Source organism: Ictidomys tridecemlineatus, chromosome 9, assembly GCF_052094955.1.
Source record: "Ictidomys tridecemlineatus isolate mIctTri1 chromosome 9, mIctTri1.hap1, whole genome shotgun sequence".
Classification (NCBI taxonomy): Eukaryota; Metazoa; Chordata; class Mammalia; order Rodentia; family Sciuridae; genus Ictidomys; species Ictidomys tridecemlineatus.
In genome coordinates this window covers 80,905,970-80,923,852 of record NC_135485.1, presented here as the reverse complement: position 1 = coordinate 80,923,852, position 17,883 = coordinate 80,905,970, and the positions used below count along the sequence as shown (strand labels likewise).

At 48.7% G+C, this 17,883-nt stretch overlaps 1 protein-coding gene across 2 annotated transcripts in view; it reads left to right on the top strand.

Moving 5' to 3' along the window:
• The window catches only part of LOC144366834 (uncharacterized), a 30,391-nt gene extending 16,735 nt beyond the window's left edge, over nt 1–13,656 (top strand). For both annotated transcript variants that reach the window (XM_078021677.1, XM_078021676.1), the window contains exons 4-14: nt 1,540–1,727; nt 2,694–2,899; nt 3,135–3,340; nt 4,414–4,528; nt 5,909–6,024; nt 6,190–6,420; nt 7,498–7,612; nt 9,915–10,015; nt 10,182–10,298; nt 11,273–11,387; nt 13,285–13,656. In XM_078021677.1, the coding sequence (XP_077877803.1) occupies nt 1,540–1,727; nt 2,694–2,899; nt 3,135–3,340; nt 4,414–4,528; nt 5,909–6,024; nt 6,190–6,420; nt 7,498–7,612; nt 9,915–10,015; nt 10,182–10,298; nt 11,273–11,387; nt 13,285–13,490 (1,716 nt within the window). In that variant the 3' untranslated portion in view covers nt 13,491–13,656. The remainder of the gene's footprint in view (nt 1–1,539; nt 1,728–2,693; nt 2,900–3,134; nt 3,341–4,413; nt 4,529–5,908; nt 6,025–6,189; nt 6,421–7,497; nt 7,613–9,914; nt 10,016–10,181; nt 10,299–11,272; nt 11,388–13,284) is intronic.
• Nucleotides 13,657–17,883: the final 4,227 nt, after the last annotated feature.

Here is a 17,883-nt window from a genome sequence, read left to right as displayed (position 1 = left end):
CAAGGTGGCTCGGCTAGGCACCTCTGTTTCCTTGACTCAGGAGGCTGGGAGTCCAGGCTCCACTGAAGCTCGGCTGGGAGGATCAGACTCTGAGTTTATGCCTGTGTTCCTGGTAGGATCCATGTTGGCTGAGCCTCAGTGTTTTTGCAATGAGAGGATGGGTGACTGTCATGTCTTTATCACAGGACACACTTGCTAAATAGATTTGTTTGCTCTGAAAAGGAAATAGAGAAAGGGGAGTGATGCTGGAGACAGGAACGCAGACAGGGGTCATGGACTTGGCATAGCTCAGTCTCGGAGGTGATATCCCATCACCTGTACCCACTTCAATTCCCATGAATCCAGAGGCTGAGCCCCCTTGAGGTGAGGGGTGAACCGGTTCTGGGCAGCAGGATGCTGTGGTACCTTGGAGTCTCTGTGAGACCCCAACACTAGACACACTTGGCCCTTTTGAAATCTTAGGAGAAGCCTTGGGAAGTTGTATGGCAGAGGGGAGCAGCCTCTGCATCTCAGTCCCCTCCAACTTGCCATGGTGTAGAGAGGGAACTGCAGCCACGATGGGACGGACATTGGCCACGTCCCTGTGTGGGACACAGGCCTGATTGAGTTGGGGTGCATTCTTTGTCTCTCCCCTTCTTGTGATTGTCCCATCTCTACATTTGTGCTTTAGCCACCTGTGAGTCCCATCTCTGGTTTCAGGAGAATAGAGGGTGTTATGGGCCAATAGACACAATAAACCCTAGAGATTAGATGCTACCCTACTTTCCAGAAAAGACTGGGCACAGCATGAGTTGCACATTAATGGAACCAGGGTCCAAAAGCTGCTGAGAGGGAAGGACTGGTTGTGAATGCATTTTTGAAGGCTCCAAGCTGGAACTCTAGTGGCTCCAAGCAGGGCATACGCTGGTGGGGATGTTTGGGTTGTTGTTGGTGAACACCTGTGCACCTGAGATGTTTAGGCATGGAGGAGAAATCAGCAGCTCATAGGGCTTTTGAAAGTGGTATTATGTGAAAAGAGGCTCAGGTATGGGCACAGGAAATGACATCATTGCCTTGACAATGGATCAAACAGAACATGGAACCCTGGTATCCAGGCACCCACTTAACTGACCAAGCCATCCGAGCTCATTTGGTTGGAGAAACTGGAGTGAGAAGGATGTTCTCCTGTGGTTGCAAAGAATGCCGAGCCTCAGGCTCCCAGGAATCTCAGGGGGGCCAACTAGCCCTTTTGTGGATGCACTGGGTGAGGCTTCATCTTAGACGCCAGAGCCTCTGGCAATTGTCGCACAGGAGCTCACGAGTAACAGTGAGTAGCACAGGGCAGGTGAGCCCAGCAGGCCCTCTAGTCTGATCCCTGATGAATGGCCCAGGACTCCTATTCTGACTATGTGTGTGTGTGTGTGTGTGTGTGTGTGTGTGTGTGTGTTTGTACTGATGGGAACTGTCCCATTGTGCTTTGACTCTAGTGTATTGGCACAAGTCATTTTTCTGTTTGTCACCATTTCCATTTTGAACCCACCATTCTTGGTCCCAACCCAGGGTGAAAATGATGAGAACACGGAGGAGCCCTTCAGGGTACAGAGCCTTGAACCTTACAGGCAGGACCAGCTTAGGAATGAGCTCCTGCCTGTCATTTGTGGGAGGAACCTACATTTCAGCAGCAACATGGGGTTAATCTCCTGGGATTCCATCCCCACCCAGCAGGTGCTGGATCTCTTGTTCCCAAGGTAAGCACCAGACCACCAAGCCCAAGTGTGTAGCCCCCTCATGCCTGCGTCTTGGGGCTGCCATGTACCTCTCAGGGACCCAAAGGTTTGTGATACCTAATGAGATAGAGGACCACACTCATAGTGGAATGTCAGCCCCAAATGGGACGAGTCCTGGAGGTGCCTGCCACAGCCTTGCAAGGGGAGTGAACTCCCCTCTCAGGCAGAGAAATCATCCTGACTCCAGCTGATCCACAGAGGTCTGTGGAGCAGTCCCCACACAGTGGGCACCACAGCTCAATGGTGTGCACTGAGCTCATTCCCAGGTGGACTCAGCGAGGCCAGGTGGTCTTTCTGGTGTGATGTTGGCTTCGTGAAGAACGTAGATCTGTGCCAGAGGCGTCTCAAAACTCAGGCCTTTGGAAAAGCACTTTTGGGTTAATAAAGACATGTTAATTTCCATAGTGGGACAGAGCATTTTATCTGGGACATAGCTGGACAGAGGCTTTGGTCTTGGCCGCTACCACACCCAGAGATATGTGGGAATCAGCAGTTTGGGCTCATTCACTGATGAACATGGAGAAAGGACCCACTGTGTGAAGACACGTTTCCAGTCATGTTTCATAATTCAGTGAAAAATGGGGTGCAAATGACTGCCATTGTGTCCCTTTTCATGGGGGTCAGCCTCAAACTGCAGGTGCCATGAGTACATATCCTACATGTGACTGCATCCCTGACTCCATGGGGCATAACTGCACGTTGTCCTCTTCAGTAACTGTGGTGGACCCCTGGACCAACTTCAACATGGAATGGGCTTGGGGTCAAGAGGATGGGCTCCTGTTTCCAGAATAGGGACCTGCAAGGTGATTTGACTTGGGAAGGCTGAGGAAAGACTGCTCTCCCCAGTGTAGGGTCAGAGGTTTTCTCTGGAGGCTGTGGCGAAGACAAGGCCAGGGTTTTGCTGACTCCACATTTTCCTCCCCACAGTGCCTCACCTTCCTTCCTGGGGACCTGGGTGAACCTCTACTCCGAGGCTTCCCATCAGCCTCCAGGCTTTCTGAGTCTGCAGCAGCTGCTATCCATGTGGCTCCTGCTGGGTGGCTTGAACCTGGAACACCAAGCACACCACCTCCTGGCTCCAATTGAAGATGGCAAATCAAGCCAGGCAAAGCCTGAGAGCCAGGCGGACTGTGGTGAGTACCTAAGGGTATATGAGGAAAGATCCGACTGTTGTCCCACTGCAGGGAGTCTGTATGCCTGGTGTTGGGTGGAAATTAGGATAAGCCTTAGTCCATTGAGGAAGTGACCCCAGTCTGCAAAGAGGTCCTGTGTGGGCTAAGGGCCTGAGTTCTTCCTGGCAGCAGGGGTATTGTCTGTCTGTGGGAAGGTCAGGGCAAGCCAGTCATGTTGGCATCTTTTCTCCTCTAGCTACAAGCTCAGTTCCTGTCACGGCTCCTCAGCCAACCCCAGAGCCAGAGCCTTCTCCCAGGGAAGGGGAAGATCCGGAGTCCAGGACATCAGGGGTCTCCACTCCGTCCTCCCCAAGGCCCCAATATAACAAGCGGATGAGAGGCAGGTGCCTCATTCACGTCTACCTGGAAAACGAAAGGACAACACAGTATAGGAGCATCCTGGTGAGTCTTCGAGCAGGGGAGTCTCCTGGGAGCCCACAGTGGGGAAGACCGAGTCCACAGCAAACACTTTGGACTAGGCCTGTCTTCTTGAACTGGAGCTTCTGGAAGGTCAGGAAGGAGAGCAGAAAGTGAGCAAGAGAGAGGCGGGAGAGCAGCAGCATGCCAAGTCTGGGTGCGAGTGGGCCTGTGTGTTTTGGGGTGTGCAGGTCAGAAGTGTAGAAGTGAGTGCTGGGTTCAGAGGAGGTCAGAGAAATATCAAGGGTACAGGCCATCCTCTACTGACCTTGGTATTGAGGAGGAGTATATTGAACCGTGGAGGTTGAAGCACAGGAGTTGGCAGTCATTTTCGTGTGTGTGGAAGGGGATATGTTGCTGGTTGAAGGGAAGGGAGCCATTGTAGAATGATTAGGGTGGGTAGGTGTGGGTCACAGAGAACTGGGGGCCTTGGAGGGGCCCATTAGTGTCCTAGTTTGCATGTATGTGAATAGAGAATCAGCGGCTCTCTCTGCAGAATTTTCCTGGGTGTGGAGTATCCATCATGAGACTCTGGTGTCCACCTCCAGGGGAGCCATGTTGAACCAGTGCACCTGCTGGGTCTGAACCTCCTGACACCCTAGCAAGCACTGACACTCTAGAGTTCATCAGCTTCTATGCCTATCATTAAAGAGTCCTAGTGTGTGTTGTGCCCTGGCTGTCAGGATCAAAGCACCTAGGGTTTGTGCCTGGTCCACACAAAAATGCAGCTGCATCCCAGACCAGAGCAGGGATATGGAAGTCCACTGGACCATTCCTCCCATCTTGATGGGACTAGAGTGTGTCTGTACAAAACCTTTTGGTCCTTATTCCCTTGTCCCTGTAGGGCATAGCAGGTTGAAGCAAACTCTTGGACCAAGATTGGACTAGAGGCTCATAGGAAGACCCCCACATGATCACATGAAGGCCTCAGGTAGCAGGGTATCAAGATGGTGCCCTTGTGTTGAGAGCTCACTTGTCTCTGATTGTCCTTGAGCACTGTCCTCTGAATAGCTACTCCCAAATTCCCTCTCTGATGAGCTTTCTCCAACCCTGCTCAGGTGACCTGCCAGGACAGGGCTCCAGTCATCATCCGCAGGGCTTTAGATGCACACTTGCTCCAGCAGGAGGATCCAGAAAACTACGAGCTTCTGCAAATTGTCTCGAACCATCAGAGTAAGTGGAACCATCAGAGGGTAGGGAGCAGTGAGTCACAGTGGGCTCAGGATAACTGGGAGCCAAAACACAGTGTGCGTTGACCCAATGCACAGGATGAGTATGGTAGGACTTGTGCATAAAACAAAGTGTAATGATGGGGCATCAATCTGCAGGTTCTTCATGTTCCCCAGGGGCTGTGGACCTGCCTAACTTGTGTTCTTTCCTTGGCCTGAGGAGGCATTGCAAAGCTATTATCCACAAGGGGCCAAGAAGAGAGGCTTCTTTGTCTTGTGTCAAAGAAGACAGACAACCACAGGGTTCCTACTTTGGCGGCCTTTCCTGACCTAGATGAGTACATGAGAAAAACAGTTCAATGAAGAATCATTTCTGGCTTCCAATCTTTCAATTCATTTCAAACTGAGTCCACTTAGGACCAGAGGCCATTTCTAGAGAGAAGAGTGTGGTAGAATATAACCCTTCACAGCTTGTAAACTTTTCTTGGAGAGAAAGAGAGAGAGAGAGAGAAAGAGAGAGAGAAGAAGAAGAAAAAGGAGGAGGAGGAGGAGGACGAGGAGGAGGAGGAGCAGGAGGAGGAGGACGAGGAGGAGGAGGAGGACGAGGAGGAGGAGGACGAGGAGGAGGAGGACATGGAGGAGGAGGACATGGAGGAGGAGAAGGAGGAGTAGAAAAATGAAAATAGGTTGAAGGAGGAGACCATGAATAAGAAGGTCAAGATGAATATAAGAAGAAGCATGAGGAGAAGATGAAGAAGAACAAGAACAAGTAGGAGAAACACAAGCCGAACAAGAAGTATAACAATAAATTGATTAAAAATGTGAATGAGAATTATACTCAGGAGGAGGAAATGCAGAAGTGGGGAACTCAAGAGAAATATATATCTCTGAATGGCACAGCCCTGCTGTGGACATCCTCCACCTACGCTCAACACACCTCCAAACCATACCCCTCCAATTAGTGTAGCCCTGTATGAGTGGATGAATCCACTGGCAAGGTGGAGGCACCCACCATCAAGTGCTTTTCCCCAAATCCACCTGTGATCATTGCTGCAGTGGGGAGAAAACCTTGAACACATGAGTCTTAGGGGACCAATCCAAATACAAAGTCTAGCTGTTTCGCTTTGGTGGGTCCAGCGTGAACTAAGAGGGTCTGGGGTACAAGGGGCTATTTCCTTGAAAGGTGTTCCTGTAGTGGATTCCTGTGCATAGAGGGTCCTCAGGGAGGAATCAGTGGGGAGTCTTTGGTGCAACAGTAGCTGGATTCGGGGGCTCTCAGGTCTGTGTGTGAGACCAGAGCTGGCAGAGGCTCTCAGTTGTGGGGGATGGTGGGTAGTGTATTCCTTGAGTGTCACCTACCACGCCTCTGCCCCTGCCTCTCCAGAGCTGAGGATACCTGCTGATGGAAATGTATATTACGCCCTGGATGGCAGAGTGGATTATAACTTTCTTCTTCGGGAAACAGCTGCCAGCAAGTTGTTTAAAGTCAAGCCAAAGGAGGTAAACAGCCACCTTCTTCAGTCTTTACTCCTGGTGCCACTCCATATCCTCCAAGGGGACAAGAACCTCAGGTTCTGGATGGATGTTGTAGAATGCCCACAGAGCCAATGCCAGGCTGGGTGGGGTGCAGGTGCTGGGCTTTGCTGATGTTGTCATCCCCCACAGTTCTTGGAGCCTTCTGTGGCAGTGGCATCCAGGATCCCAGCAGCTGTGAGCAGCAGCTCTGCGGTGGCCTCAGCACCATTGCCCCAGGCCACCCAAAGCAATGAGTGGTGCATGAGAAAAGTCACCAGTAGCAGCTCCTCACTGCTTCACTCCAGCGAGCAGGTGGAAGACAGCCGCTTTGTCCACGTCCTCCTAGAGGGACAGAGCCTGAGAGAGACAAAGCGCATCCTGGTAAGCCTGACAGCAGGGCTGCCTCCTGGGTGTCCACACAGTGGAAGGCAGGAGACACAGCCAACCCTGGGGCTGTAGTTGGAAATTAAGAAGAGAGAGGTCAGTCTTAAGGGCTTGACCTGAGAGGAGAGAGTCTCAGCATGCCCAGCTGCAGCGGTGAGTGGGCCTGTGTATTGTGGGTTTGGCAGGCCAGAAGTGCAGACGGACAGATGAAGGCATCTGCTGTGGACAGATGAAGGCAGAGATATGTCCAGGGTGCAGGCTGCAGTGCCTAGAACTTGGTATTCTCAATGAGTGAGGTTGGAACAGAGGAGCTGGCAGTGACTTGTCACATGTGTAGGAAAGGGTGTGTTCCTGGTGGCAGGGAAGAGAACCTCCTTAGCATGACTAGGTGTGGAAATTTGGGGTCGGGATAACCTGGGGGGTCATGCCAAAGCTTCAGAATGTCAGTCTTTCCATGTATGTAAATACGGAGCTAAAGGGGTTCTTGGCAGAATTTCTATGGATGTGCAGTAGATACGCTAATGCTGCAGGTGTCCAGCTGCAGAGGAGACATGTTCAGTGACTGCCAGTGCTGAGTCAAATACATCATTAGAACCAGACCCGCACCGAGCTTCCAGAGCCCAGGGCCTCTCCAGGCTATCATGAAGCACTCAAGTACACACTCTTGTATCTGAGTCTGTTTTGTGTAGTGGCAGTCAGGACCAAAATTTTCAGTGCATCTGCCTCTTCGACCCACAAAGGCAGCCTACATCCCAGATCCCTGGCCCATTGCTGTCATCTCAGTGAGATGAGAGTGTGTCTGTGCATAGGCAGTTTGGTCCTTTGACCTGAGTGGAATGTGGCTCCCCAGGGAGAGGGGAGATGGCAGGTACAGGCAGATATTTGTACCAGGATTGTTCTAGTAGCACGTTGCAAAAACCCAGGGGGTATATGGAGGCCACACTCAGGTAGCAGGATAACAAGATTGTGCCCTTGTATATGTAGCTAACATTTCTCCTGAATGTTTGACCACAGTCTTCTGGGTAGCTCCTCTAAAAGCCATTTTCTGATGACATTTGTCTCACTCTGATCTAGGTGACATGTCAGGAGAGGGTGACAAGCCTCATTCGCAGGGCCTTGGACCAAAATTTGTTGCAGCATGAGGATGTGGACAACTTTGAGCTACTGAGAATGATGTCTCTGCATGAGAGTAAGTAGGACAATCAGACAGTGGGGAGACATGATCCACAGTGGGCTCAGGATAACTCACAGCCAAGAGAAAGTGGGCCTTGGCCCTAAAATAGCCAGGGTGTGGTGGGCCTGGTGCAGGAAACCAAGTGCAGTGATGAGCATGTACAATTTGGAGGTGCTCAATGAGGCCCGAGGGTGCTGCTGAACCTCCCTAAATGTGTTCTCTCCTGGACCTGGTCTGGCAATGCAAAGCTAATATCGATGAGGGCAAGGCAGAGAGAGGCTCAATCCATCATCAGTTTGGTTTATGGCTCACTGATAAAGATGCCTTCAAATGAAGAGGAGCAGAGCATGGGTCCTGATTGGATCAGCATAGCTATGGACGGAAGCAGCACAGGTCCCAATCCATGGCCAGGATATGAGAAGTTTTGCCTACTCAAGAATGTCAGTATTGCAGAGACTGGGAACAGGACTCAGCGAAGAGGAAGTCAAGGCCAGGGGACAGCCTGTTTGGGTTCTTTTTGGAACAATTCCAAGTCCTCTGTGCCTGGGTGCCCATCTCATGAAGATATCAGAATGGCCAGGTTATTATTCCTTCCAGCAACAAAGAAGGGCATCTGAAGAACAGAGGCCACAATGCTGAGCTGTCCACAATTCCAGTGCTCTTTCCTTTCTTGTGAGCCAGACACTCCTAGCCTCCACCATCCCAGCCTGTCCACAATAGAACCCACCATCTGTCGGGCATGTAAGTGAGTTTTCCGATTTTCACACACTGCCTCATTTGAGTTGGCTCTGTCTCACACATGAGGAAGACTGAGGTGCAAGGAGCTGGGCAAGGGGCAGTGTCTGCGAATTTCAGGGACTTGGGAGGCAGTGCAGGAGGATGGGGATTTCCAAACAGCCTCAGAAACTTAGGGAGACCCTGTACCCAAGTAAAAAGGCCTGGGAATGGTCTCAGTGCTTAAGTGCCTCTGGCTTTATCCCTAGTAAAAAAATAAGCCAATCAAAAGGAATTACCAAACCGAGAATCTACAAAGGTGATTTCAGAAACAGACTTTCAACCCTAGCATCAGTTGAGAGCAGGCTCCAGACCAGGGGAGGTTTGTGTGTAACAGACGTCAAAAGGGAGGACTACGGGGGGCCTGGAACCCACTAGGTGTGATGGCATCTATGCCTTATGGCAGGAGGGTGGCAGTGATGCTGGCCCTCTCCTAGATTTTGGAAACCTTGTTTTCATTGGAGAAGCTTTATGGAGGTGGTATCTATTTTAGCAATCCTGGTCCAGATGAGGTGCTGACTACCATAGGTAGAAGCCTATCCAGAATGCGGTGTCTGTCATTCAGTCTTTCCTGACTGTGACAATGACAAAGAAAGGAAGTCACTTGTCTTTGGTCTTGGTTTCACTCCTGGCCATTGATTGAGAACTGATTTCATCTTGGACTACTGAACAGAAGCTGCATCTGGGCAGAAGAGTGTGATAGATTTGAACTCCTCAGGATGCCCCACCATTGCCAGAGAAAGAAGGAGAAGGAGGAGGAGGAGAAAGAGACACTCCTGAGTGGGGAGAGGATCACACAATGAAGAGCAGGAGGAAGAAGAAGAAAAAGAAAGAGGTGAACAGAAGGAAGGGTGGAGGGAGATACACAAGAAGAAGAACAAGAATAAATCATGTAGGAACAAGGAAAAGACCCAGAAAGAACTACAAGAAGATGCAGGACAGAAAGAAAAGCCAGATGTAGAACAAGAACCAGAATAAAAGTACCAAGCAGACAGCTCATGATGAGAAACAAGGGGAAGGAGAGCGATCCTAGAAAACAATAGAGTTCTCCAGGGCACCACCCTGCTGAAGTTCTCTCATGTCCATGCCCAACACACCTCTGATGGATACCACCTCCCCTCCGCATATTCATCCATGAGTGGATTCATCCAGGGCAATTGGATGAATTCGCCCATTATCCAATGCTTCCCTGAATGCCCATGTGTGAGCATGGCTGCCCTGGGGAGAAAGGCCTAAGCACCAAAGCCTTTGCCAATCCTGATGCAAAGCCTAGCAGTGTCCCTTTGGCAGATCCAACCTGCACTGAGAAGTTCTGTGCCCAATGTGCTGTTTCCATTGCCAGGTGCTCTTTTGGTTTAGAATCCTGTACATCATCTTCTCCAGGGAAGAATCACTAAGGGAGTCTTTGGTGGCACTGTAGCTGGATAGGAGGGCTCTCAATTCTGGTGCCGGCTCACCCTGGCGGAGACTCTCAGGGGTTGTGGGTGTTTTGTGGTATAATCCTTGAGTGCCACCTAACAATTCTCTCCACTTTGCTCTGCAGAAATCAAGGTCCCTGACCACTCACTCATGTATCTGTCCATGAATCCACAAATAAAATATTATTTCATCGTGAGGAAATGCCGCGAGGTCACGGCAAAGGAGGTAAACACCTACCTTATTCAAGCTGTACTTGTGCTGCCATTCCACTCCCACCTGGGGAAATAAGAAGCCTGAGCAGCTGGATATATGTGCTAGAAGCCCATAGAGCCAACTGACAGGCTGGGGTGGCTTTCTTTTTCTGGGTTTGCTGATGTTCCATCCCCCACAGTTCTCAGAATCAACCTGCAAGTCCTCCAGGCCGCTTTCCCACAATCAGGTGGGAGACACCTGCTTAATTCATGTCCACTTAGAAACACAAAGTCCAAAGATGGCCAAGACTGTTTTGGTAAGCCTGGGAGCAAGGGTGTCCCCTGGTGCTTACACCTGGGTGGGGAGCAGACACTGGTCCAATACCATGGACTACTCATGCCCTCTTGAATTTGGAGCTTCTGGATGATCAGGAGGATAGATGGGAATCAAGAAGGAAGAGGTCAGTGTGAAGGGCTGGAGCTGAGATGAGGGAGAGCAGCAGCTTGTCCACCACCATGTCTGAGGGATTCTGTGTGTCAGGTGGCAGCATGCAGTCCAGAAGGGCAGAGGCAGATATGGGTGACAGATGAGAACAGGCCAGGACCTAGGTTGCAGGTTCCCCTGTATGGGATGCTGGCGTCTGTGGAGCAGGACACCAGTATGAGGTTCTGCATGTTCCTTGAACAAGGAGCTGAGAGGGTCTCTTTGCAGAGTCAGTATGGATGTGGAGCAGGCACACTACATGTCCTGGTAACCCAATGACCACCCTTGCCGTATGAGGTGCCCTCTTATACCTCAGCCAGCACTGAGCCTCTGGAGGCCAGGAGCTCTTGTGGCTATCTTTCGTCACTCCTGTGTGTGGTCATGTTCCTGGGTCTGATTTGGACCCTGGCAATCCAGACCAAAGCCTGTAGGTTTTGTGCCTAGGCCATTCCCAATGCCGCCTGCATCCTCGGGCAGACCTGGGATCTTGGAGGCTATTGTCCCATTCCTCCCAACTTGTAGGATGTGATTGCATCTGTATGCAGGTAATGGGGTCCTTTCACTTGGAGAGAAGTGCAGCTCCACAAAGAGCAATGGCAGGTCCAGGAAGTCCTATGTACAAGGATTAAGCTAGTAGCCTATGGGAAGAGCCCACGTGATGAGCAGGAGGTCAGCCTCAGGTAGTAGGGTCATGGATGTTGCCCTTGTATTTAGAGTGGAGGTGCCTCCAGAATGCCCCTGCCCACTGTCCTTGAGTAGTCACTTCAAGGCCCATTTCCTGAAGGCCTGTCTCCCATGCTGCTTCAGGTAACCTGCCACGATCGAGCTCCTGTCGTCATCCGCAGGGCCCTTGAGCTGCACTTGCTTACTCAGGAGAAGCCGGAGGATTATGAGCTGGGCCAAATCATCTCTCACCGTCAGAGTAAGTGGGACAATCAGATGACAGAGAACAAGGGTCAGGATGTGTACTCAGGTCAACTCTTATCACCAAAGAGTAGTCTCGGAACCCCCAAGAATGCTCCAACAGGTGTGTTGGGTTCGTGCACAAAGCCAACTGCACTTCTGCTGGAGGAAGGTCTCAAGGTCCAATGGTATACCCCAGTGGATATTTTGGCTCCTTAAAAGGTGCCTCCCCTGGACATCAACAGGCATCCAAAGCTGAAATCTTTGAGTAGTGAGGAGGAAATCCTCTTTCCAGGAGCAGTATGGTTTCATGGTCTGGGATAAGAGTGGTTTCAGAGGAACATGGGAATGCATGGGCTAAAGATGGAACTGGCATTTTGTGGACTGAAGCAGTAGGATTGAAAGCCTTCTGTGTGACCAGAAAACCACTGTCTTGGCAGAGCATTGCCAGGATTCTAGCAAGCAGTAACAGGATGAAATTGGGAAGAAAACAGCCTGGGAGACAGCTTGAATCATCTGTCTTTGCATAAATTCCATGGTCTTCTGTACCAGAGTGCTTGCCAAGGAGTGATCACAATAGCCAGGTTATGATCCCTAACTAAAGTCAGATGAGGGCTTCCTGAGCACGTAGCCACAAAGCTCATCTGATAATAATGCCAGCGCTTTTTCGTTGGTTGGTTGGTTGGTTTTTGTGAGCCAAACACCACAGCAGCCATTATCCCAGCCTATGTATGCTGAAGACCACCATCCCTATGAGTTCTAGAATCACTTGTTTCCTATCTTAACCTACTGTTAGGTTAGTAGAATCAATGGAAGAGGAAGTCTGTCTGGGGCCTTGGTAGCCTAAGAAATTCATAGCAGAGATCCCCACATCCAACCCAGAAGGGATAAAGAACAGGCTGTAGGTTAGAGAAGGGCAACAGGAAACACGAGTTCAGAGGAAGAAGAAGCAGGCTGTTGTATTCCCCCACTTGGGGTCATGGCACCACTGGACCATACACCATGTTGGAGGGAAGCATTCCCTTTGCTGGTCTTTGGAACCATTGTTCTCAGTTGGGCAGCATTTGGAATTTGGCCTCCATTCTCAGAAGCCTGGTTCACATGGAGGCAGGCTCCACCAATGCAGAAGCATGGCTCTAATTTGGTATCTGTGCTGGTCAGCCTGTCCTCACTGTGGCCATACTTGAGGAATCCTAGGCCTTTTCTCTGGGTTTCACAACTTTCTCTTTGGTTGTGCACTGAAGCTGTCCATAAAGGTCTAGTGTGTGGCAGTGGAGAGCTACTCAGCCCTTGCCAAACAGGCATAGACTGGGAGAGAGAGAGCAAGGCTGGGAGAGAGGGAGAGAGAGAAAGATGGAGAGGAGAAGGAGGACCTCTACTTGGAGAATGAGGATTCAGTGAAGCCAAAAGGGACAAGGTATTATTGCCCAGGGTGCACCCCTGTTTATGTCTTCCTCCAAGCATGCTCAACCTTTCTTCCAGTCCCTCCCACCCCCCAGTAGTGTATTCATCTTGAATGAGAATTTCATGTTGACACCAGAGCACTCACCATCCAATGCTTCCCTCCAAACCCACCTGTGAAGATGGCTCATGTGTGGACTGAATCTTTGGCACATGAGCCTTTTGTGGGAGATTTCAGATGCAAACCCTAGTGGTGTACTTTGGCAGATGCAAGAGGACCTGGGATGTTTTGGAGTCCAAAGCCTTTGATAGGAACCGACATTAGGTCTGTGGAAGTGCTCTGCCTAGTTCTTCCTCAGGGAGGTCTGTGGAGGCTGTCTTGTTGGTATTGGTGCTGAATTGGAGAGCTCTCAGGTGTGTGGCTCAGTTCGTTTCTGGCACAGGCTCTCAGATGTTGGGGTGTCCCAGAGAGCACCTCCTGAGCCACCTTATTGTGTACACCCCTCTCTCCCCAGAGCTGAGGATTCCAGCGCAGGCCAATGTATTTTACGCAAAGAACCCTCACACAAAACCCAACTTCGTGCTGAGGAAAAGGAGCCTCTCCCAAAAGAATGATTTGTGGATCCAGCCTCAACCTCCCTCTCGTCCTGCAAAGAAGAGTGCAACCCTCCTGAGGATGCTTGCAAAACCATTCTGCTGCTGTGTGCCTGGGCAGGACTGAGGCAGCCCAGGAATATTTACATTGATAATTATTTTCTTCAAAGTTTGAATCTATAGTTTGCCATTGTCCTTGACCTTGTTTAGTAACACAGTTGTTACTCTATCCTGTATTTGTTGTTTCCATTAATATATTATTATTTAAAAATATATATGTTTTTGTTACCTGATCTACTGTAATAATTTGAGTATACTAAATGTAGCAGTGATTTCTAAAGGACACATCCAAACCAACAGGAAGGAATGTTTCCTTGTATCAGCAAGAAGTTTGGTTTTTAGGAGTTTGGCAGATGGCATTATCTGAGTCAGTTTTCCAATGGGGGCAATGAAGTATCGGCTATCATGGTACAAACACAAACAAAGACACACAAACACATACTAGAGCACACACACACACAAACACACACTAGAGCACACACACACACACACACACGAGCACACACACTCACTGAGCGATAGATACACAGATGAAGTTGGTCTCTTCTGAAATACTTTGGAGATGTGGTTCTGATTTCTCCCATTTTGGAGTATTTTCCATTACATAAGGTGTCTTGCAAATGAATCCCATGTCTGAAGAAGACATGCATGTGTACTGCACATGCCACTTTCCACATAACCAGAAGGTCATGTCATGTAATATTTTTCATGCAGCTGTGTTTTCACTGTGAACCATCCCATGAGGTCAGCTGTGGAATTTTCCACTGGTAGCATCACAATGGGGATCCACTCTTTGGATTTGGGAATATTTCTGATTTTTTTGATTCAAATTGGAATGATATCTCTATCTATCTATCTAGCTAGCTAGCTATATGATTTTTAATCAAAATTGTGCATTTGATGATAATGAATGACATGCATATAGGAATCTGTAGACTCTAGACAATGAATGAATGTCTACTGTTACCTGGACTATTCTGCAAAGTCCTGTAGCATTTGAGCTTGTGTGAGGGCTTCATAGGGTTTGCAAAATGTCCAGGTCAGATGGTCCTGCATGAGGCTGAGCTTCTAGTGGTCTCCTCCACAGCATAAGGGCCAAGAAGAAACCCACTTCCACACAGAAGATGGGATGCTACTTTATGAAGGTGATTGTAGGTGTGAGACCCTTTTGCTAGGATCCTTTTTCTATTGGGCCAGTACTGTGCTCTGAATGTGCTTGCTGAGAAGAGCTTGGAATTTCCTGACTGAAGCAGTTCATGCAAGCTGCTTCCACTTGCAGGAACAAAGTTTGTTCTCCTTGAGCACTTTGGGTTGTCCCTGGTTGAACTAGAGTGTGTCAGAAGCACTTGTAATGATTGACATTCAGGGTTTCACATTGAAGCCTCTGTGCCATCATTCAACCACTGATGGCTGCAGGTGAGGCCCCTGCCTTTCAATGAGTTTTATGAAAAAATAGGAGTTTTGGATTTCAATGAACCTTTGGAGAACTGATCTTCTCAGCATTCCCCTTGCCTCCCCAAGTTGGGTGATGTAAATTATACAGGCTTTCTTGGGAGCACACATTTCATATTGGGCTGGAATTGGACTCTGGATGTGATTGCTGAAAATAGCTGGGGAGTGGGGGAATGGAAGCCATTTGCTGCAAGCAGTTTCAATTTGCTTTGTTGATTAACTTTTTTGTAAGTAGGCTCTTGCTGTTTTTTTCTGTGTGACCAAGAAGAAAGCAAAACTGCTTCTTACAGGTTACAGGAATGCTTTCACATTGAAGCCTCTGTGCCATTGATCAAAAACAGTTCACTCATGTAGGCACCTGCACTTCAAGTGAATGTTGTAAACAAGTGTGACAAATGGATGTCAGTGAGACTTTGGAGAACTGATCTTCTCAGCTGGTACTCTTTTCCCCTGAAAGTTGGTGATGCTAGATTCAAGAGATCTCTTTCTGGCACCCTTTGTGTTTCATGTCTGAACTGTTCTCTGAAAGGGCTTGAGGAGAACAGCTTAGAAGTGCAGAAGTGAAGCTGTTTGTGGAAGCAGCTTCAAGTGGCACAAGCTAACTTGTTCTCAGTGAGCACATGGGATTTTCCCTGGTTGAAGCAGTGTGAATGAGAACGGCTTTTCAGAGCTGGTAGGCATGTTTGCATTTGGCAAACTTTGCCATCTGTCACCCAGAGTTCCTTGCATGAAACCTGCATTTCCAGTGTTTTCAGAAAGGTCTGATGAGTGGGTTTTTATGGAATTTTGTGGAATTGTTCTTTTCAGCAGTCCTCATTGCCTTCTCAAAATTGGTGATCCTGGGTGCAAGGCCTCTCTTGTCAGCCAACATTGTATTTTGGGCCTGACCTCGGCTCTGAATGTGCTTGCTGAGAGTAGTTTGGGAGTGCAAAAGTAAAGCAGTCTCTCAGCAGCTTCAACATTCAGGAGCTCATTTTGTTCTCAGTGAGCACATTGGGGTTTGTCACTACTTAAACTAGCATGAAGAACCACCGCTTCTCAGAGGTGGCAGTTTCCCTCTGAAGCATCTGTACAATTGGTCAGTGCAAGTTCAATGCAGGCAGGCACTTGGATTTCAAGTGAATTCTGTGACAAGCAATTGAGCAATGGATTTCAATCCACCTTGGGGAATTGCTTTTCCCAGTGGGCCCACAGTTCTCAAAGTTGCTGAACCTAGGTCCAAGGGCTCTCTTGCTAGCACTCTTTGCATATGGGCTGAAACTGTGCTCTGAGTGTGCTTCCTGAGAATATTTTGGAAGTGCAGCATAGAAGAATTTTGTCAAGCAGCTTCCATATTAGGAAATGACATTTTTCTCATCGTGCCCATTGAGCTTTGATCCTGGCTGAAGTAGCCTTAAATCCAGTGGCTTCTGAGAGCTAGCAGGCACAGTTTCTATTGGAAACAACTGTGCTCTTGGTCAATGGTAAGTTGCTTGCTGTCAGGCACTTGCAATTTCAATGAGTTTTTAGAAGAAGGAGACCAAGGGAATACAATGAAACCTATTCAATTCATTTCCTAATTAATGTTGGTGATGCTAGACCAGAATGGACTTTTGCAATGATACTTTGTCATGATTTTGCAGGAAATGTGTTCTGAATGTGCATCCTGAGATGCATTTGTAGGGGGCAAACAGAAAAATTTTGTGCACAAAGTAGCTTTGTTCTCAGTGAACACGTGGCGGTTTTTCCCTGGTTGAACATGCAGGAAGCAGAACCTCTTGTCAGAGCTGATGGCACCGTTTCACTTGGAACCATCTTTGCACTCAGTAAAGCTCAGATCATTGCAGACAGGCTCATGCAATTTCAAGATAGTTTTCAGAATCTGCTTGAGGAATGGATTCCAAAGAATCTTTGAGGAATTGATCCACCCAGCAGTCCCATGGCTTCCTATCTGAGCAAGTGCTCCGAGGTACAAGGGCTCTCCTGCTAGCACACTTCGGATACTGAGCCTGCACTGCTCTCTGAATGTGCTCGGTGAGAAGAGTGTGAAGTGCAGAAGAGAAGCAGGGTGTGCAACAGCTTCAATTGCAGGATGTAAATGTGTTTCTAGAGAGCATATTGGGATTTGGGCTTGGTTGAACTAGTAGGAATTGGAACCCCTTCTCAGAGCCAGCAGTCACGGGCTTTACTTAGAAGTTTCTGTGTCTTGTATAAAGCAGAGTTTGTTGCTCGTGGGCGCCTTCATTTCCAGTGAGTTTTCAGAAAAAAAATGAGAAAAATATTTCAATGAAACTCGGCCATTTATCTTGCCAACCGTCCAATGTTCCACGTGAATATCGGTGATGTCCCAAGGGATCTCTGAGTAGCACAATTTGCACTTTGGGTGTAAACGTCGTCTGAACTTGCTGGCTGAGAAAAGCTTGGAAGTGCAGAACAGAAACATTTTGTGCAGGCAGCTTCCAACTGAAGGAACAGTCTTGTTCTTTGTAAGCACATTGAGGTTTGTTTCTGGTTGAAGCTGCATGAAGTGGAACCGCTTCTCAGAGCCGGCACTCTCAGTTTCTCTCTGAAGCATCTGTTCCATTGGAAATTCAGATTCCCTGCATGAAGGCTCCTGTGTTTCTATTTTGTTTTCTGAGTAAGGGGGAACCATTGATTTCAGTGAAACATTGGCAAATGGATTTTCTTCAAAGAGCAGCTTTCCTTTTTAACGTTGGTGATCAGAGCTACAAGGGTTCTCTTATAGGTACACTTTTCCTATTGGGCCTGAAGTGGGTTCTGAATGTGCTTGCTCAGGACAGCTTAGAAGTTCAGAAGTGAAGCGGTTCATCCAAGCAGCTTCCACTTTTGGCAGTAAAGTGTGTTCCCAGTGAGGAATTTGTGGCTGTCCCTGTTTGAACTAGAGTGCCGCAGAATGACTTGTAATAACTGGCAGACACAGTTTCACTTTGAAGCCTTTGTGCCATCAGTAAACCTGTTTGTTAAATGCGGGTCCCTCCATGTCATTTACCACTAAACTCATTCAAGTT